Genomic DNA, 21,973 nt, shown 5'->3' on the forward strand with positions numbered 1-21,973 from the left:
CCATTGCCAGAGTGAGCAACACCGGAAATTGGAGGAACAGCACCTCATATTCCACCTGGGCAGCTTGCATCCTGATGGCATGAATGTTGAATTCTCCCAATTTTGCTAGCCCTTGCTGTCTCCTCCCCTTCCTTAACCCTCGAGCTGTCTTCTCCCATCCCCCCGCCCTCGGGCTCCTCCTCCTCCCCCTTTTCCTTCCTTCTCCCCTCCCACCCCCCATCAGTCTGAAGAAGGGTTTTGGCCCGAAACATCGCCTATTTTCTTCGCTACATAGATGCTGCTGCACCCGCTGAGTTTCTCCAGCAATTTTGTGTACCTATGGTGTCAGGACCACCTCCTCTCCTTGAGTATCATACAGACAAAGCAGCTCAACTTCAGGAAGCGCGATCGAGTAGTTTAGTTTAGTTCAGAGATACAACGCACCGAGCCCACACCGACCAGCGATCCCCCCCCCCCCACACACACACACAAACACTCTCCTACATGCCCTTGGGACAATTTTCAATTTTTACCGAAGCCAATTAACCTGCAAAACTGCACGTCTTTGAAAACTTAGAGAAACATAGAAAATAGGTGCAGGAGGAGGCCATTCGGCCTTTCTAGCCAGCACCGCCATTCATTGTGATCATGGCTGATCATCCCCAATCAATAACCCGTGCCTGCCTTCTCCCCATATCCTAGACTCCACTAGACCCTAGAGCTCTATCTAACTCTCTCTTAAATCCATCCAGTGACTTGGCCTCCACTGCCCTCTGTGGCAGGGAATTCCACAAATTCACAACTCTCTGGGTGAAAAAGTTTTTTCTCTCCTCAGTCTTAAATGACCTCCCCTTTATTCTAAGACTGTGAACCCTGGTTCTGGACTCGCCCGACATTGGGAACATTTTTTCCTGCATCTAGCTTGTCCAGTCCTTTTATAATTGTATATGTTTCAAAAAGAACCCCCCTCGTCCTTCTAAACTCCAGTGAATACAAGCCTAGTCTTTTCAATCTTTCCTCATATGACAGTCCCGCCATCCCAGGGATCAATCTCGTGAACCTACGCTGCACTGGAATGTTGGAGGAAACCGGAGCACCCGGAGAAAACCCACGCAGGTCACGGGGAGAACGTGGAAACTCCGTACAGACAGCACCCGTAGTCAGGATCGAACAAATTTTTAACGTTTTATGTGCTGGTTTTAAAATGACCCCACTATGGTAACTATGTTAATAAGTATCGTGAATACAATCAGTACCTGAATGAACCACTTTCATTTCAGTGTCACCAACTGCTGTTTGCGGGGGTTGAGTCGCAAAAATATACTTCGGAGGAGTCTTTGGAGGAGTTTTTGGAGGAGTTTTTGTCCCAATGTAAGGAGGCCCTGGAGGAGATACAAGGAGATACATTCAGGTCACAATCAGTAAATTTCTATTTCATTTAGGTATGAGAGGGTGGGATCCCTCTAGAGAATCGTAGACTCTTGGGTTCATACAGCGTGGAAACAGGCCCTTCAATACACAACGCAATACTCTACCTCACCAAAGTCTTATGCAACTGCGACATGACCTAGTAGTAGTTGAGGCAGGGACTATTGCAATGTTTACGAAACAATTAGACAGGCACATGGGGACAGGTTTGGAGGGATATGGGCCCAACGCGGGCAGGTGGGTTTAATGTAGACAATAGGCAATAGACAATAGGTGCAGGAGTAGGCCATTCGGCCCTTCCAGCCAGCACCGCCATTCAATGTGATCATGGCTGATCATCCACAATCAGTACCCCGTTCCTGCCTTCTCCCCATATCCCCCAGGGGATAGAGGGGACAGGGGACAGAGGACAGGAGATAGAGCTAGATAGGGCTCTATCTTTAAGAGCCCTATCTAGCTTTCTCTTGAAAGTAACCAGAGAACCTGCCTCCACCACCCTCTGAGGCAGAGAATTCCACAGACTCACAACTCTCTGTGTGAAAAAGTGTTTCCTCATCGCCGTTCTAAATAGCCGACCCCTTATTCTTAAACTGTGGCCCCTGGTTCTGGACTCCCCCAACATTGGGAACATGTTTCCTGCCTCTAGCGTGTCCAAGCCCTTAACAATCTTATATGTTTCAATAAGATCCCCCCTGTATAACTTTGGTGGCCTTTTCAACCATCTATGCTCCTGCACTCCTTGATCCCTCTGCTCTACAACACTCCCCAGAGGCCTACCATTCACTGTGAAGGTCCTGCCATGTTAGACTTTCCAAAATGCAACACCTCACATTTCTCTGTATTAAATTCCATCAAACATTCCTCAGCCCACCTGGCCAAACGATCCAGATCCTGCTGCAATCTATCACAACCATCTTCACTATCTGCAAAACTACCCACGTTTGTATCATCAGCAAACTTGCTAATCTTGCCCTGTATGTTCTCATCCAAATCATTGATGTAGATGACAAACAGCAATGGGCCCAGCACCGAACCCTGAGGCACACCACTAGTCACAGGCCTCCAGCCCGCAAACCAACCTTCCACGGAAGGAACTGCAGATGTTGGTTTACCAAATGCTGGAGTAAGTCAGGTCAGGCAGCAACTCTGGAGAACAGGAATAGGCCGATCATCAGCTTTTATTAACTCTGAGGTCAGTTATGATAAACTTGCAGTAAAATCGCACTGTGTGGAATTAATTTTAGTTCTTACATGTTAATATTCAAATGTGGTAGACATTCAGAGCCTTTTCCCTAGGATGGAAATATCAAAGACCTGAACCCGGAATCCTGAACAAAACATGGTCTGAAGAAAGGTCCTGACCCAAAATGTCTGTCCTTTCCCGCCAAACGTTGTTGGACGAAAGGTTCCAACACAAAAACGTTGTCTGTCCATTCCTTCCACATGGTAGTCTGAAAAAAGGTTGCGAGCTGAAACGTTGTCTGTCCATTCCCTCCATTGACCATTGAACCATTGACCATTGAACCATTGACCATTGAACCACTAACCATTTAACCTGTGACCATTAACCATTGACCATTGGCCATTGAACCATTGACCATTAAACCATTGACCATTGAACCATTGACCATTAACCATTGACCATTGGCCATTGAACCATTGACCATTGAACCATTGACCATTGAACCATTGACCATTGAACCATTGACCATTGAACCATTGACCATTAACCATTGACCATTGAACTATTGACCATTGAACCATTGACCATTGAACCATTGACCATTGAACCATTGACCATTATGGACCATTGACCATTGACCATTGATTATGGACCATTGACCATTGACCATTGACCAATTGACCATTGACTATTGACCATTGAACTATTGACCATTGACCCATTGACCATTGAACTATTCTCCATTGAACCATTGACCCATTGACCATTGAACCATTGACCATTGACCATTGACCATTGACCATTGACCATTGAACCATTGACCCATTGACCATTGAACTATTGACCATTGAACCATTGATCATTGAACCATTGACCATTGAACCATTGATCATTGAACCATTGACCATTGAACCATTGATCATTGACCATTGAACCATTGACCATTGAACATTGAACCATTGACCATTGACCATTGAACTATTGACCATTGACCATTGACCCATTGAACATTGACCATTGACCATTGAACCATTGACCCATTGACCATTGACTATTGACCATTGACCCATTGACCCATTGAACCATTGACCATTGAACCATTGACCCATTGACCATTGAACTATTGATCATGGACCGTTGACCATTGACCGTTGAACCATTGAACTATTGAGCCATTAATAGGCAACAAACCTGCACAACACCCTTCCCTGGTGTCTCTGGGAGAGTCAGCAAGAAGCTTCTGTCCCGTCTCCTCGCTCTCCACCAACATGGAGGTCACCGGGGTGACAAAGTGGTGAGCCAGAGCCAGGTTTAAGATTCTGCTGGTAATGTTTCTCTTCTGCATGGCGGTTGGAGCCATTGCCCTGTCATGAAGAAGAAATCACAGCTGCGTTTATCTTCAAGGAAATAAAACAATGCCGGCTAACAGGACTGGGCATCAGAGAGCCACATCAACAATGCACCAAGACGCACTGCAGAGTAGACACAGAATGCTGGAGTAACTCAGCGGGACAGGCAGCATCTCTGGAGAGAAGGAATGGGTGACGTTTCTGGTCGAGACACTTCTTCAGACTGATGTCAGGGGAGGGGGCGGGACAGAGATAGAATGTAGTCGGAGACAGTAAGACTGGCGGAACTGGGATGGGGAGGGGATGGAGAGAGAGGGAAAGCAAGGGCTATCTGAAGTTAGAGAAGTCAATGTTCATACCGCTCGGGAGAAAACTACCCAAGCGAAATATGAGGTGCTGTTCCTCCAATTTGTGCTGGGTCTCGCCTTGACAATGGAGGAGGCCCAGGACAGAAAGGTCAGTGTGGGAATGGGAGGGGGAGTTGAAGTGCTGAGCCACCGGGAGATCAGGTAGGTTATTGCGGACTGAGCGGAGGTGTTCAACGAAACGATCGCCGAGCCTGCGCTTGGTCTCGCCGGTGTAGAGAAGTTGACACCTGGAACAGCGGATACGGTAGATGAGGTTGGAGGAGGTGCAGGTGAACCAGATGGAGGCAGAGGTTCCCTTGCACCTCCTCAACCCGAAACGTCGTCCATTCCTTCTCTCCAGAGATGCTGCCTCACCCGTTGAGTTACTCCAGCATTTTGTGTCTACCGTTGATTTGAACCAGCGTCTGCAGTTCATTCTTGCACTGCAGAGCTGCGGTTTCTGAGTGTAAGGTCATAAGGAACAGGAGTAGAATTAGGCCATTCGGCCCATCAAGTCTACTCCACCATTCAATCATGGCTGATCTATCTCTCCCTCCTAACCCCATCCTCCTGCCTTCTCCCCATAACCCCTGACACCCGCACTAATCGAGAACCTGTCAATCCTTTAAAAATATCCACCGACTTGACCTCCACAGCCGTCTGTGGCAATGAATCCCACAGATTCACCACCCTCTGACTAAAGAACTGATACTGGTGGATTCACGTCTACCCCATTGCGGACACTGGACATTGTCTATGGAACTGATGCCCTACATTGCTGAGAACTATATCCTGCATTCTGTATCTTCCCCTATTCAAGAACTTAATTGGAGATTAATTTTAATTGGGGATGAGATGAATCCTGAAATTCTAAAAAGGAGAAGAAACTGGAATGTGGTGGCACCTAACGGCTCAGCTGCAGTCCATCTGTCTTGTTAATTTGTTTTTGTCCCGTTGGATGTATGTTTTTGGTTCTAGTATTTATTTTTTTTTTGGAACCAACCTGAGGGCTGCAGACTCGCCATTGCGGAGCTGGCCGACTTCGGGACGGGGAGAGCTGTGGTGGTGGGTGGCTGCTACCCAACTTCGGAGCTTCGGAGCTTCGGGATGGCCGAATGGCCTACTCCTGCACCTATTGTCTACTGTCAATTGTCTACTGAATGGCTCATGACTATGCTCACAGGTGAAGAGACACTGTGCGTCTACGCAAACTATTCCCCTCATGGTTTTATACACACCTCTATAAGATCACCCCTCGTCCTTATTCTGGTATCAAAGAGAAGGGGAATGGAGACTGGATGAAGAGAATAATGAAGCAAAGAGTGAAAAGCAAAACTGTCCGATTACCTCTGAGCGAGTAGCTGGCGAATTGTCAGGTAAGCCCAAAGTTGCTTGGTGAAGCAGGGGAGAACATATTGGTGCTTGGCCAAGATTTTGTCCAGCTCGTCTGTGGGGGACTCCACCTGAAACCCCACCTCGCTGTTAGCCTGAAATAGAAGAGGGTGTATAAATCCTACAGTTGCCTGTTACGTTCATCTCACCGTTGGCCGATTCTCCAGAACCCACCCCACACCTCATCCCAACTCAATTGCACAAGATAGACACAAAATTCTGGAGTAACTCAATAGACAATAGGTGCAGGAATAGGCCATTTGGCCCTTTGAACCAGCACCGCCATTCAATGTGATCATGGCTGATCATCCCCAATCAGTACCCCGTTCCTGCCTTCTCCCCATATCCCCTGACTCCGCTATTTTTAAGAGCCCTATCTAGCTCTCTCTTGAACGTATCCTGAGAACCGGCCTCCACCGCCCTCTGAGGCAGAGAATTCCACAAACTCACAACTCTCTGTGAGAAAAAGTGTTTCCTCGTCTCCGTTCTAAATGGCTTACTCCTTATTCTTAAACTGTGGCCCCTGGTTCTGGACTCTCCCAACATCAAAGGGACAGGCAGCATCTCTGGAGAGAAGGAACGGGTGGCGTTTCGGGCCAAGACCCTTCTTCGGAATTCAATTCCACAAGATGGGCAGCGCAATGTAGCAGCGGTAGAGTTGCTGCCTCACCTCGCCGGAGACCCGGGTTCGATCCTGACTACAGGTGCTGTCTGTACGGAGTTTGCATGTTCTCCCTGTAATCATGTGGGTTTTCTCCTTCCCCCCTCTCTCTCTCTCTCCACCTCCCTTTGAGAGTCTGTCCCTTCCGCACAGAGACTCTCACGGCAGCGGCAGCGGCGTTACGCTTCCGACGGCTCCGACGCGCGGGACACTCGCACTGTCCGGAATGCTCCATGGCCAAAGCTGCAGCGAGCGACACGCCGGTCCCGGCAAACACTCGCCAGTCCCGGCTCCCCGCATCTGTTCCGGCCGCTGGTTCTGCTCCCATCCCTCCCGCAGCCCCGGCTCTCCAACACCCGCGGACCATGCAGTTTATCCGAGTTTTCGTTGATCACAAAATTTCTCAACACTGAGCGTGAGAAATTTCTGATGAGCGCGAGTGCGTGAGAGTTTGCTTGAGGGCGTGAGTCTCATGCTCAAAGCGTGAGAGACGGCAGCCCTGCCTATACACAGGGACAATTGTTACCGAGGGTCAATTAGCCTACAATGCCGCACGTCTTTGTAGTGTAGGAGGAAACCGGAGAAATCCCTCGCAGTTACAGGAAGAACGTAAATACTATGTCCAGACAGCGCCCGTAGCCAGCATCGAACCTGGGTCTCCGACGCTGTGAGGCAGCAACTCTACCGCTTCTGTGCCACCCCATTGTGTTACTATTGAGGGAGTGCAGCGTAGATTCACCAGGTTAATTCCTGGGATAGCAGGACTGTCATATGCTGAGAGAATGGAGCGACTGGGCTTGTACATTCTGGAGTTTAGAAGGATGAGAGGAGATCTCATTGAAGCATATAAGATTATTAAGGGCTTGGACACGCTAGAGGCTGGAAACATGTTCCCGATGTTGGGGGAGTCCAGAACCAGGGGTCACAGTTTAAGAATAAGGGGTAAGCCATTTAGAACGGAGATGAGGAAACACTTTTTCACACAGAGAGTTGTGAGTCTGTGGAATTCTCTGCCTCAGAGGGCGGTGGAGGCCGGTTCTCTGGATACTTTCATAGAAACATAGAAACATAGAAATTAGGTGCAGGAGTAGGCCATTCAGCCCTTCGAGCCTGCACCGCCATTCAATATGATCATGGCTGATCATCCAACTCAGTATCCCGTACCTGCCTTCTCTCCATACCCCCTGATCCCTTTAGCCACAAGGGCCACATCTAACTCCCTCTTAAATATAGCCAATGAACTGGCCTCAACTACCTTCTGTGGCAGAGAGTTCCACAGATTCACCACTCTCTGTGTGAAAACGTTTTTCTCATCTCGGTTTTAAAGGATTTCCCCTTTATCCTTAAGCTGTGACCCCTTGTCCTGGACCTCCCCAACATCGGGAACAATCTTCCTGCATCTAGCCTGTCTTTCAATGAGAGCTAGATAGGGCTCTGAAAGATAGCAGAGTCAGGGTATATGGGGAGAAGGCAGGAACGGGGTACTGATTGGGGATGATCAGCCATGATCACATTGAATGGCGGTGCTGGCTCGAAGGGTCGAATGGCCCTACTCCTGCACCTATTGTCCATTGTCTATTGTTAGTGCACTTACCGAGCTTGCCGACACCAGACTCTGGAGGATGGAGGGGTCTTTGTTTGTCAGCCTTCCCGCAATAATTAGTTCGGAGCCGCTGAAATACTTGTCGAAGGTATTCTTGGTCACGTCCGTGACGTTTTCACCCCCGTATAACACCTCGATCTTCCTCAGCAGAGGTGTAGCGACCTCTTCATAGAAATCCTGTCATTCACAACAAAAAACATGACAATTGTCAAGGGAACAGGCCATGGTTAGCTGTGGGCCAGGTGAGAACGAGTTACAGAGGGAGATGTGATTTGCTCTCCTTGCTTTCAGATCACCAGGTTAAAATTATGATTTAATAAAACATGGACTAGGCCAGTAAATTGCAAATCTAATTAGGGATAATGAATATTTAATATACTTTATTACATTAATTAATTGGGAGTATGTTCGCAGAAATGTTCAGTTATTGTACTGAAAGGACCATTGATCCAGGCCATTCCAAATCAGATTATTAATTCATAAGATGTTCGTAGGTTCTTTGAGGAGAATTAGGCCATTCGGCCCATCAAGTCTACTCCACCATTCAATCACGGCTGATCTATCTTTCCCTCCTAATCCCATTCTCCTGCCTTCTCCCCGTAACTCCTGACACCCGTACTAATCAAGAATCTATCAAACTCCGCCTTAAAAATACCCATTGACTTGGCCTCCACAGTTGCCTTGATGATGAATTCCACAGATTCACCACCCTCTGGCTAAAGAAATTCCTCCTCATCTCCTTTCAATCATTGATTAAACAAATCTGGTACAAAAAAGCTGCGTGGCAATGGTCATAAACGGACATATTTTGGTAAAAACTCATCTATTGCATCCGCTGCTCCAGGTGTCAACTGCTCCACATCGGTGAGACCAAGCACAGGCTTGGCGATCGCTTCGCCCAACACCTCCGCTCAGTTCACACTAACCAACCTGATCTCAGCACTTAGATACATAGATACATAGAAAATAGGTGCAGCAGTAGGCCATTCGGCCCTTCGAGCCTGCACCGCCATTCAATATGATCATGGCTGATCATCCAACTCAATATCCCGTACCTGCTTTCTCTCCATACCCCTTGATCCCTTTAGCCACAAGGGCCACTTAAATATAGCCAATGAACTGGCCTCAACTACCTTCTGTGGCAGAGAGTTCCAGAGATTCACCACTCTCTGTGTGAAAAATGTTTTTCTCATCTCGGTCTTAAAGGATTTCCCCCTTATCCTTAAGCTATGACCCCTTGTTCTGAACTTCCCCAACATCGGGAACAATCTTCCTGCATCTAGCCTGTCCAACCCCTTAAGAATTTTGTAAGTTTCTATAAGATCCCCCCTCAATCTCCTAAATTCTAGCGAGTACAAGCCGAGCCTATCCAGTCTTTCTTCATATGGAAGTCCTGACATCCCATCAATCAGTCTACAACTCCCCGTCCCAATCCGAATCCGACCTTTCTGTCCTGGGCCTCCTCCATGGCCAGAGTGAGTCCCACCACAAATTGGAGGAGCAGCGCCTCATATTTTGCTTGGGTAGTTTACACCCCAGTGGTATGAACATTGTCTTCTCCAATTTCAGGTAGTCCCTGGTTTCTCCCTCCTTCCCCTCCCCTTCCCAGCTCTCCCCACAAGCCCACTGTCTCCGCCTCTTCCTTTCTTCTTCCCGCCCCTTCCCCCCACCCCCACATCAGTCTGAAGGGTCTCGACCCCGAAACGTCACCTATTCCTTCGCTCCATAGATGCTGCCTCACCCGCTGAGATTCTCCAGCATTTTTATCTACCTTTGTAAAAACTCATGTTCCAATACCAATATTCTTCAAGGAGGGCAACTTGTCATCCCTTAACCAAAGAGTAGACGAGAATCTAAATCCATTAACGTTTCCGATGTGGGGGATCGACATCACATGGGTCAATTAGGGAAGATTTACGTTTAGGTAAATTATTGTCACGTGTACCGAGGTACAGTGAACAGCTTCGTTTTGCTTGCTATCCAAACAGATCGGATACTACCATGCATAAATATGATCAAGCCAAACTCCAGTACAACGGGTAGAGCAAAGGGGAAGATACAGAGTGCAGAATATAGTTCTCAGCATTGTAGCGCATCAGTTCCACAGACAAAGTCCACTGTCCACAATGGGGTAGAGGTGAATCGGACAGCACCCTAGCTTATGGAAGGGCCGTTCAGACGCCTGATAACAGACGGGAAGAAGCTGAGTCTAAACATATTTTTTGTCAGGGGCAGTGGGGGTGAGGGGGGGTGAGGGGGGGGTGAGGGGGGGGTGAGGGGGGATGTGAGGGGGGATGTGAGGGGGGATGTGAGGGGGGGTGAGGGGGGGGGTGGGGGGGGGGTGGGGGGGGTGAGGGGGGGAGGGGGGGGGGGGTGAGGGGGGGGGGGGGGTGGTGAGGGGGGGGAGGGGGGGGGGTGAGGGGGATGTGAGGGGGGGGATGGGGGGGGTGAGGGGGGGGTGGGGGGGGGGATGAGGGGGGGAAGGGGGGGGGGAGGGGTGAAGGGGGGGGGGGGGGGGGGGAGGGGGGGGGAGGGGGGGGGTGAGGGGGGGGATGGGGGGGGGTGGGGGGGGGGGGGGGGGGGGGGGGGGGTGGGGGGCGGGGGGGGGGGGAGGGGGGGGGAGGGGGGGGGGGGGGGTGAGGGGGGGTGGGGGGTTGAGGGGGGGGGAGGGGGGGGAGTGAGGGGGGGAGAGGTGGTTGCTCGGAAGATGATGCTGAGAGGAAGTGATGTGTCATGGCTCAGGCCGTTACCGTCAGTTGACTGGATGCATTGACGTTTGCTTGAATGCGTCGAGCTCCCCCACGGTTTTCAAGGGCGATCCTTTCCAAGAAGTCGTAGTCCACATCGAAGCCAATCCCGATGCAGAAGAGGGAGAAATCGTTCTGCATGTGTGTCCTGACGTTCTTCTGAATGGCGCTCAGTTTTATTTCACCTTCACAGCAAAGTTGAAATTAAAATTCTACTTAACACGGTGGTTTAGTTTAGTTTGGTTTAGAGTTCCAGCATGGAAACAGGCCCTTCAGCCCACCGAGTCCACGCCGACCAGCGATCCCCGCACACTAACACTATCCTACACACACTGGGGACAATTTCTACACTTATAACAAAGCCAATTAACCTACAAACCTGCACGTCTTTGGAGTGTGGGAGGAAATCGAAGTTCTCGGAGAAAACCCACGCAGGTCATGGGGAGAACGTGCAAACTCCGTACAGACAGCACCCGTAGTCAGGATCGGCTAACCAGTCGGCGGAAAGACAATGCTCGATTACACTCGAGCCGCTTACTGTGTACAGATACGCGATAAGGAACCTGAGGGGGCAACCTTTCCACTCAGAGGGTGGTGGGTGTATGGAACCAGCTCCCAGGGGAATCAGTTGAGGCTGGTACACAAGACATTTGGACGGGCACATGGATAGGACAGGGGCCACACACGGGCAGGCAGGTGAGACCGGTGTAAGTTGGGCATCCACAGTAGGTCGGTCTCGGCATGGCGGGGTTACCGTAAGACTCTGTGACTCGAGTGAAGTATTCGATGCTTGGGAAGGCCACTCACCAACCGTAGGGTCTCCATCGGACACCATGATGATGAACGACACAGATCGGGGGTTCAGCACACCGTGGCTGTCCGCTTGCGTCAGGATGTGGATGGCCGAGAGGATTGCTTCGTTGATGTTTGTTCCTGAGTGAAGAGAGGAAAGTTGGTGAATGAGAAGGCAAGAAAGCAGGGGGAAGGGTAGGCCGCTCGGCCCATCCAGCCTAGCCCGCCATTCATTATGATCTTGGCTGATCTACACTGGCCTCAACTCATCTTAGTTTAGTTTCATTTTGTTTAGTTTGATTAGTTCAGATAGAGCGCGGAAACAGGCCCTTCGGCCCACTGAGTTCGCGCCGACCACAATCATTCTATCCCACACACTAAGGACAATTTACGGAAGTCAATCAACCTGCAAACCTGTACGTGTTTGGAGTGCGGGAGGAAACCGGAGCACCCGGAGAAAACCCACGTGGTCACGGGGAGAACGTACAAACCCTGTGCAAACAGCACCCATAGTCACGATCGAAGAGGGGTCTCTAAGGCAGCAACTCTACCGCTGCGCCACCCTGTATCCTCTTCTGTACCTCAGTTCCGCGGTCTTTCAAATACTTTCAAATGAAGAAGTGTCCGGGCCTGAAACATCACCTATCCACAGTTCTCCACAGATGCTGCCTGACCCACTGAGTTACTACAGCACTCTGTGAAACGTCACCTATCCATGTTCTCCACAGATGCTGCCTGACCCACTGAGTTACTACAGCACTCTGTGAAACGTCACCTATCCATGTTCTCCGCAGATGCTGCCTGACCCGCTGAGTTACTCCAGCACTCTGTGAAACGTCACCTATCCATGTTCTCCACAGATGCTGCCCGACCCACTGAGTTATGGTGCAGCAGCATCTATGGAGCGAAGGAAATAGGCAACGTTTCGGGCCGAAATCCGGAAGTCACCTATGTGAACCCACCTCCACTGGGCTGGATGTTCTCGATGTACTTCTTGGCTTCCTTTATCTGAGCAGGAGTGCCTGTGACCAGGTGTTCGGTCCAACAGCGCACTATGTGGTTGAAAACGATGATGGTGAAGTGGTCCTGAGGGCCGAGATCATCCAGTATGGTTGCCATGGCTTCAACGGTCTAATGTGGGGAATGAAGAATATCGATTGGTTGAGAATTGGTTTTTTGATCAGTGCGGGTGTCGGGGGTTATGGGGAGAAGGCAGGAGAATGGGGTTAGGAGGGAGAGATAGATCAGCCATGATTGAATGGCGGAGTATACTTGATGGGGCTAATGGCTTAATTCTACTCACTTAAACCCCTGTCCCACGGTACGAGTTCATTCCAAGAGTTCTCCCGAGTTTGCCCTGATTCGAACTCGGAGATTTACGGTAATGGCCGCTCGTCGGTACTCGGGGCTCTCGTGGACATTTTTCAACATGTTGAAAAATCTTCACGAGTCTTCGCCGAGTACCTGCCGTTAGCGTTACGAGCCGCTAAGAGACGTCCCCGAGCTCCGACGTACCCGCTACGTACATTCTCCGTGCTTACCACGAGTTTGATTTTTTTTTAAACTCGGGAGAGCTCTTGGAATGAACTCGTACCGTGGGACAGGGCCATTATGATCTTATGAGAATACATTGGAGCTTGTCTTGTTGAAACAAGGAACTGCAGATGCTGGTTTACATAAAAGAGGCCATGTTGTGGAACGGTGGGTGGCACAGCGGTAGAGTTGCTGCCTCACAGCGCCATTGACCCGGGTTCGATCCTGACTATGGGTGCTGTCTGTACAGGGTTTGTATGTTCTCCATGTGCCCGCGTGGGTTTTCTCCGGGTGCTCCGGTTTCCTCCCACACTCAAAAGATGTACAAGTTTGTGGGTTAATTGGCTTCGGTTAAAAAAAATGGTGTATTGTCCCTAGTGTGTGTAGGATAGCATTAGTGTACGGGGGAGCGGACTCTGTGCACTGAAGGGCCTGTTTCCGCGCTGTTTCTCCAAACTAAACAAAACTAGACACAGGGTGCCGGAGTAACTCAGCGGGTCAGGCAGTATCTCTGGGAGCGTGAATAGGTGATACGGAGAGTGGTGAATCTGTGGAATTCTCTGCCACAGAGGATAGTTGAGGCCACAGTTCATTGGCTATATTTAAGAGGGAGTTAGATGTGGCCCTTGTGGCTAAAGGGATCAGGGGGTATGGAGAGAAGGCAGGTACAGGATACTGAGTTGGATGATCAGCCATGATCATATTGAATGGCGAATGGTGCAGGCTCGAAGGGCCGAATGGCCTCTACTCCTGCACCTATTTTAAATGTTTCTATGTTTCTAAATACAGGCCTTCAAACTCTACAGATGCGAAATATGGGGTGCTGTTCCTCCAGGAAACCGGGGCACCCGGAGAAAACCCCCGCAGGTCACGGGGAGAACGTGCAAACTGTGCGCAGGCAGCACCCGTAGTGGGGATGGAACCCGTGTCTCTGGCGCTGTGAGGCAGCAACTCTACCGCTGCGCAACTCGTGCCGCCCACGCTGGCCACATTATGAGTGAAATCTTCGAAGACGCCGTTACTGAAGCGGAATCTTCTGAGCACGGGCTACGACCCCCCATTCACGGCTATGCCATTGACGAGTGCCGACCCACCTGCTTCATTTTAATCCCCCACATTGATCCGCTGACATCGATGACGAAGATGATGTTCTTCAGGAGGGGCGGCAAATTGTCTGGAGCGATGAAGTGTACGAAATAGCCATCGGAAATCTGGAGCAGACGAGGAAATGCAAAGCCAGTCACCATTCAGCACAAGTACAAGCTTCAAATCCAGAACATAACTCAATCGAAGGTATTCTAGGCATTGGATAGATTGGATATAGGACATTGCAGCACAGGAACAGGCCCTTCGGCCCACAATATCTATGCTGTACACAATGCCACACTACACTTACTCCATATCGCTCAATTCGCTGCATATCCATGTGTCATCGAGTCACACAGAGTGGAAACGTAACCTCCCAGGTTCCGATTAAATCTTTCCCCACTCACCTTAAACCTGTCTTGACCCGAAACGTAAGAAGGGTCTCGACCCGAAACGTCACCCATTCCTTCTCTCCAGAGATGCTACCTGTCCCGCTGAGTTACTCCAGTATTTTGTGTCTACCCTCTGGTTCTCGATTCCCCAACTCTGGCCAAGAGACTCTGTACATTTACCAGATCTATTCTTCTTGTGATATTATACTTTGTGACTTGGCCTTCACAACCTTCTGAGGCGATGAATTGCACAGATTCACCACCTTCTGACTAAAGAAATTCCTCCTCATCTCCTTCCGAAAGGAACTTCCTTTTATTCTGAGGCTGTGACCTCTAGTCCTAGACTCTCTCACTTGTGGAAACATCCTCTCCACATCCACATCCACTCTGTCCAGGCCTTTCACCCTATTTGGTAAGTTTCAATGAGGTGCCCCCTCATCCTTCTATTAATGTATTGCATTATTTTATTGTACCGCTGCTGGCAAATTCTGAATTTCCCTGAGAGGATTAATAAAGTATCATTCATCCATCTATCCATCTATCCATCTAATCCATCTAATCCATCTATCCATCTAATCCATCTATCCATCTAATCCATCTATCCATCCATCCATCTATCTATTCATCCATCTATCTATCTATCTATCTATCTATCTATCTATCTATCTATCTATCTATCTATCTATCTATCTATCTATCTATCTATCCGTCCATCTATCCATCCATCCATCCATCTAATCCATCTATTCATCTATCCATCTAATCCATCTATCCATCCATTCATCTATCTATCTATCTATCTATCTATCTATCTATCTATCTATCTATCTATCTATCTATCTATCTATCTATCTATCTATCTATCCATCTATCCATCTATCTTCTGAACCCAAGCAAGTGCAGGCCCAGTGCCGTCAAACACACATTCAATGTTATTTGTGACAATGTTTAACCTGAAGGGCTCCTCCATTCAGTACTCGTTTGACGTCATACTTCACGACGATGCTGCCGTCAACAGCGGTGTCGGGGCAGCTCGGACATTTCCGCTGCTGGTCCAACGTGGGCCTGAAGGTGAGATGAGCCTTTAGGAGGGAGAGATAGATCAGCCGTGATCGAATGGCGGAGTTGACCCGATGGGCCGAATGGCCCAATTCTGCACCTATCACTTATGAACTTATGACAGCAAGGTGGCTCAGAGAAAGCACGGAATTGCTGCCTCACAGCGCCAGAGACCCGGGTTCGATCCCAACTAAATCCCAGCTAGATCCCAGCTTTCAAGAGAGAGCTAGATAGGGCTCTTAAAGATAGCGGAGTCAGGGGATATGGGGAGAAGGCAGGAACAGGGTACTGATTGTGGATGATCAGCCATGATCACATTGAATGGCGGTGCTGGCTCGAAGGGCCGAATGGCCTACTCCTGCACCTATTGTCTACTGTCTATAAAGATGCTGTCTGTACAGAGTTTGTACATTCTCCCCGTGACCAAGTGGGTTTTCTCCGGGTGCTCCGGTTTCCTCCCACACTCCAAAGACGTGCAGGTTTGTAGGTTAATCGACCTCGGTAAAAATTGTAAATTGTCCCCAGTGTGTGTAGGATAGTGTTAGTGTACGGGTTGATCGCTGGTCGGCGCGGACTCGGGGGGCCGAAGGGCCTGTCTCAGCGCTGTATCTCTCAACTAAACTAAACTTAACTGACCTAAATTAAACTATTCCTCATCCATTTTTTGAGTGGGGTAGGATAAGAGGGAAACAAGGGGCTTGAGGAAGGGGGGTGAGCATAGGGCGCGGAGGAGGGGGTGACAGGTGACGGACGTCTGAGGTGCCAGTGACCCGGGTTCCATCCTGAGCTCGGGTGCTGTCTGTGTGGAGTTTGCACGTTTCCCCCCCCGCCCGCGGCCCGCGTTGGTTTTCTCCAGGGTTCGCTGTTGAAGGCGTCGTGTCAAACTCACCTTGTTCTCTCCTTTAGTTATATGCATCAGCCCGTCAAACTGCGATCCGAGTCTGTGGGGGGCTTCAAGGAAAGTGATCCCCTGTGGCTCAAAGATGTAGACATCAACCTAGAGGAAGGTTAGATCTTTAAGAAAGAACTGCAGATGCTGGAAAAATCAAAGGTTGACAAAAATGCTGGAGAACTCAGCGGGTGAGGCAGCATCTATGGAGTGAAGGAAATAGGTGACTTTATGACCCACCTATCCATGTTCTCCACAGATGCTGCCTGACCCGCTAAGTTACTCCAGCACTCTGGGAAACGTCACCTATCCACGTTCTCCACAGATGCTGCCTGACCCGCTGAGTTACTCCAGCACTCTGTGAAACGTCACCTATCCATGTTCTCCACAGATGCTGCCTGATCCGCTGAGTTACTCCAGCACTCTGTGAAACGTCACCTATCCATGTTCTCCACAGATGCTGCCTGGCCCGCTGAGTTATGGTGCAGCAGCATCTATGGAGCGAAGGAAATAGGCAACGTTTCGGGCCGAAACCCTTCTGGAAATAGGCAACGTTTCGGGCCGAAACCCAGAAGGGTTTCGACCCGAAACGTTGCCTATTTCCTTAGCTCCATAGATGCTGCTGCACCCGCTGAGTTACTCCAGCACTCTGTGAAACGTCACCTATCCATGTTCTCCACAGATGCTGCCTGACCCGCTGAGTTACTCCAGCACTCTGTGAAACGTCACCTATCCATGTTCTCCACAGATGCTGCCTGACCCGCTGAGTTACTCCAGCACTCTGTGAAACGTCACCTATCCATGTTCTCCACAGATGCTGCCTGACCCGCTGAGTTACTCCAACAATGTCCCAGCTACCCTAGCCCCACTTGCCTGCGCTTGGTCCATAACCCTGCAAACCTGTCCGATCCATGAATGCTGGAGTAACTCAGCGGGACAGGCAGCATCTCCGGATTGAAAGAACGGGTGACGTTTCGGGTTGAGACCCTTCTTCAGACTGAGAATCAGGGGAGAGGGAGACACAGAGATACGGAAGGGCAAGGTGTGAAAACGAGACATCAAAGGAGATATGAATCAAGGAAAATGTGGAATTGTCAGCTAGCGGAAGGTGACAACGAAGCAAACAGAGATAAAATTTCATCAGGGGGACAGTCAAACTAGGGTGGGGGTGGAATGGACAGAGAGAGATAGAGAGAAAGCAAGGGTTACTTGAAGTTAGAGGTCAATTTGGTCAATTTGCGCTGTGCCTCCCTCCTCCATTGTCAGAGTGAGGCCCAGCGCAAATTGGAGGAGCAGCACCTCGTATTTTGCTTGGGCAGCTTACACCCCAGTGGTATGAACATCAAATTCTCCAGTTTCAGGTAACTAATGGCAGTGTGGAAATGGGGGGGAATTAAAGTGTTTGGCAACCGGGAGGTCAGGTATGTTATGGTGGACTGAGCAGAGGTGTTCAGCGCAGGCTCAGCGATCATTCCGCTGAACACCTATTATGGAATGTCTGGCCTCGAAGATGAGTGCAGGGGTGGCGAGCGAGGTGAGCTGATCCATATTTGACCCACCAGTACATTCCTTATTCTTTCACTGGAAGTTCTTGCCAAACAAGGGTCTGGGCACAGAGATGAGGTAAGGTCACACAGGTCACCCACAGTTAGATTGAAAGGCCACCTCTCTGAAGAAGGGTCTCGACCCGAAACGTCACCCATTCCTTCTCCCCAGAGATGCTGCCTGTCCCGCTGAGTTACTCCAGCTTTTTTTAGAGGGAGTACAGAGACGGTTCACCAGACTGATGCCTGGGATGGCAGGACTTTCATATGAAGAAAGACTGGATAGACTCGGCTTGTACCCGCTAGAATTTAGAAGATTGAGGGGGGATCTTATAGAAACTTACAAAATTCTTAAGGGGTTGGACAGGCTAGATGCAGGAAAATTGTTCCCGATGTTGGGGAAATCCAGAACAAGGGATCACAGTTTAAGGATAAGGGGGAAGTCTTTTAGGACCGAGATGAGAAAAACATTTTTCACACAGAGAGTGGTGAATCTGTGGAATTCTCTGCCGCAGAAGGTAGTTGAAGCCAGTTCATTGACTATATTTAAGAAGGAGTTAGATGTGGCCCTTGTGGCTAAAGGGATCAGGGGGTGTGGAGAGAAGGCAGGTACAGGATACTGAGTTGAATGATCAGCCATGATCATATTGAATGGTGGTGCTGGCTCGAAGGGCCGAATGGCCTACTCCTGCACCTATTTTCTATGTTTCTATGTTTCTATGTTTTTTGTGTCTATCTTCGGTTTAAACCAGCATCTGCAGTTCCTTCTAAGAAACATAGAAACATAGAAAACAGGTGCAGAAGTAGGCCATTCGGCCCTTCGAGCCTGCACCGCAATTCAATATGATCATGGCTGATCATCCAACTCAGTATCGTGTACCTGCCTTCTCTCCATACCCCCTGATCCCCTTAGCCACAAGGGCCACATCTAACTCCCTCTTAAATATAGCCAATGAACTGTCCTCAACTACCTTCTGTGGCAGAGAATTCCAGAGATTCGCCACTCTCTGTGTGAAAAATGTTTTTCTCATCTCGGTCCTAAAAGATTTCCCCCTTATCCTTAAACTGTGACCCCTTGTCCTGGACTTCCCCAACATCGTTACATTATTACACACTATTCTGCCCCAAACATTCCACACAGTTAACGTAAGATCTACAGGGAGGGTTGGCAATCCTGACTGTGTAGAACCTCCACAAGTACCTGGAACTGTTTCACCAAGTTTCCGGGTTGCAGTATAATAATCTGCTCGTAAAATCCCAGCCTTCGCTGCAGCAGTTCTTGGCAGTAGAGCTCGAAACTGATTTTACTTCCACCTGGCACATTGACGTCAGCTTTAAAGTGTTCCATTTCACGGCCGTAGGTTCTAAAAAACAGAAAGAATCAATATATTAGTGAGTTTATTCAGTAATGCCCCTGTCCCACTTAGGAAACCTGAACGGAAACATCTGGAGACTTTGCGCCCCACCCAAGGTTTCCGTGCGGATCCCGGAGGTTGCAGGTGGTTGCCGGAGGTTGCAGGTAGTGGAAGCAGGTAGAGAGACTGACAAAAACCTCCGGGAACCGCACGGAAACCTTGGGTGGGGCGCAAAGTCTCCAGAGGTTTCCGTTCAGGTTTCCTAAGTGGGACAGGGGCATTACAGTCACAGTTTAGTTTAGTTTAGTTATAAGGCATGGAAACAGGCCCTTCCGCCCACCGGGTCCGCGCCGACCAGCGATCCCCGCACACTAACACTATCCTACACGCACTATGGACAATTTCTTACATTTACACCAGGCCAATTAACCTACAAACCTGCACGTCTTTGGAGTGTGGGAGGAAACCGAAGATCTCGGAGAAAACCCACGCAGGTCACGGGGAGAACGTACAAACTCCGTACAGACAGCGCCCGTAGTCGGGATCGAACCCGGGTCCCTGGCGCTGCAAGCGAAATCCCGACCTCCGGTGCTGTTTGTACAGAGTTTGCACATTCTCTCCGTGACCTGCGTGGGTTTTCACCAGGTGCTTCGGTTTCCTCCCAAAGACAAGGAGGTTGGTAGGTTAATTTGCTTGGTAAAATTCTAAATTGTCCTTAGTGTGTGTAGGGTAGTGTTAGTGAGCGGGGATCGCTGGTTGGTGCGGACTCGGTGGGCCAGATAGCCTGTTTCCACGCTATATCTCTAAAACTAAACTAAACTAAACTAAACTCAGTGTGTTTACCTGGTCTTAAGGGATTATTGGACAGCCTAGATGCAGGAAAAACGTTCCCCATGTTGGGGGAGTCCAGAACCAGGGGTCACACACACAGTTTAAGAATAAGGGGTAGGCCTGAGATGAGAAAAAAACCTTTTTCACCCAGAGAGTTCTAGAATTCTCTGCCACAGAAGGCAGTGAAGGCCAATTCACTGGATGTTTTCAAGAGAGAGTCCCACGGGCATGCGGCAAGCGCGACCTAACGTGGTCGCTTGAGCCGTACGGCCTCACGGGTCCGGAGCTGTCTGGAGTTGAGCGGAGCTGGTCCCGACATCGCACGGGGCTCCGAAAAACTGACTGTGTTCAAAAATTCCGCCCAGCAACGGCCTGCCGGCTCGCAGCCGCCTCGACGCCGTACGTCACGGACGAACTTCCCGCGGACTTCGCTCGAACTTGATGTCGCTCACTCGACCTCCGCGCGCCCCCCGCTTCTGGTTTGGTCGCGCTTGCCGCATGCAGGCGCATGCTGGTGGGACCGGCCCTTTAGATCGCGCTTGCCGCATGGAGGCGCATGCCCGTGGGACAGGTCCTTTAGATTCAGCTCTGAGGAATAACGGAATCAAGGAATATGGGGGAGAAAGCAGGAACAGGGTACTGATTTTGGATGATCGGCCATGATCATATTGAATGGTGGTGCTGGCTTGAAGGTTCAGTCCTGCACATATTTTCTATGTTTCTATCTATTCCTCTCATGATTTTGTACAGCAGACTGATCCATTACTTAAACCGTGTGTGTATAAGAGCAACTAAAGGTTCACCTGATGATCCCAGCGGCCTTCCCTTGAGTCCTTGCATCTGCATACAGTCGTCTGGCAAAGCTCTTCTCCATCACTGATCCAACAAACGTTATATCGTTCACAGTCCTGCGTGAGATAAAACAAACGGTTTTCAATTTCATAGTTCATAGGGTCTTGGAGCAGAATTAGGCCATTCGGCCCATCAAGTCTTCCCCCCCCCCGCCCATTCAATCATGGCTGATCTATCTTTCCATCTCAACCCCATTCTCCTGCCTTCTCCCCATAGCACCTGACCCCCATACTCATGAAGAATCTATCAATCTCCGCCTTAAAAATATCCATCGACTTGGCCTCCGCAGCCGTCTGTGGCAAAGAATTTCACAGATTCACCACCCTCTGATTAAAGAAACTCCTCCTCATCTCCTTCTAAATATACATCCTTTTATTCTGTGGCCATGCCCTCTGGTCCTAGACTCTCCCACTAGTGGAAACATCCTCCCCACATCCACTCTATCCAGGCCTTTCACTATTCGGTAAGTTTCAATGAGGTGCCCCCTCATTCTTCTAAACTCCAGCGAGTACAGGCCCAGTGCCGTCAAACGCTCATCGTATGTTAACCCACTCATTCCTGGGATCATTCTCGTAAACCTCCTCTGAACGGCAGTACATCCCTCCTCAGATAAGGCATAAATTAAAGAAATATGTTGTTACTATCAGGCATGAGAAACCTTTTAGAAACAGTGGATAATATTAGGCTGGATAGCAGGCAAAACAACGTTTCTCACTGTATCTCATTGCAGATGCAAACAACAAACTGGTGCCAACATTAATACTACGCAGATTGAGTTATAATTGGGATTTGAAGTCTGGCAGGAGGTTAAGTAAAGGCGTTAACACAAAACAGCTGGAGACACATGGAACGCAGAGTGCTAGAGTAACTCAGCGGGTCAGGCAGCATCTGTGGAGAACATGGATAGGTGACGTTTCACAGAGTGCTAGAGTAACTCAGCGGGTCAAGCAG

The 21,973-nt window shown here is 49.5% G+C and overlaps 1 protein-coding gene across 1 annotated transcript in view; it reads right to left on the bottom strand.

The window, feature by feature from the left end:
* Nucleotides 1–21,973, bottom strand: part of itih2 (inter-alpha-trypsin inhibitor heavy chain 2) — a 44,343-nt gene that overhangs the window by 11,808 nt on the left and 10,562 nt on the right. Inside the window, exons 5-16 of the mRNA XM_055653443.1 lie at nt 20,974–21,078; nt 19,186–19,348; nt 16,441–16,548; nt 15,446–15,574; nt 14,109–14,225; nt 12,444–12,612; nt 11,497–11,622; nt 10,693–10,874; nt 7,934–8,119; nt 5,634–5,773; nt 3,782–3,954; nt 1,236–1,361 (exon numbers count right to left, since the gene is read on the bottom strand). Coding sequence (XP_055509418.1) covers nt 1,236–1,361; nt 3,782–3,954; nt 5,634–5,773; nt 7,934–8,119; nt 10,693–10,874; nt 11,497–11,622; nt 12,444–12,612; nt 14,109–14,225; nt 15,446–15,574; nt 16,441–16,548; nt 19,186–19,348; nt 20,974–21,078 — 1,724 coding nt within the window. The remainder of the gene's footprint in view (nt 1–1,235; nt 1,362–3,781; nt 3,955–5,633; nt 5,774–7,933; nt 8,120–10,692; nt 10,875–11,496; nt 11,623–12,443; nt 12,613–14,108; nt 14,226–15,445; nt 15,575–16,440; nt 16,549–19,185; nt 19,349–20,973; nt 21,079–21,973) is intronic.

The sequence above is a fragment of the Leucoraja erinacea genome, chromosome 22 (assembly GCF_028641065.1).
Source record: "Leucoraja erinacea ecotype New England chromosome 22, Leri_hhj_1, whole genome shotgun sequence".
NCBI lineage: Eukaryota > Metazoa > Chordata > Chondrichthyes > Rajiformes > Rajidae > Leucoraja > Leucoraja erinaceus.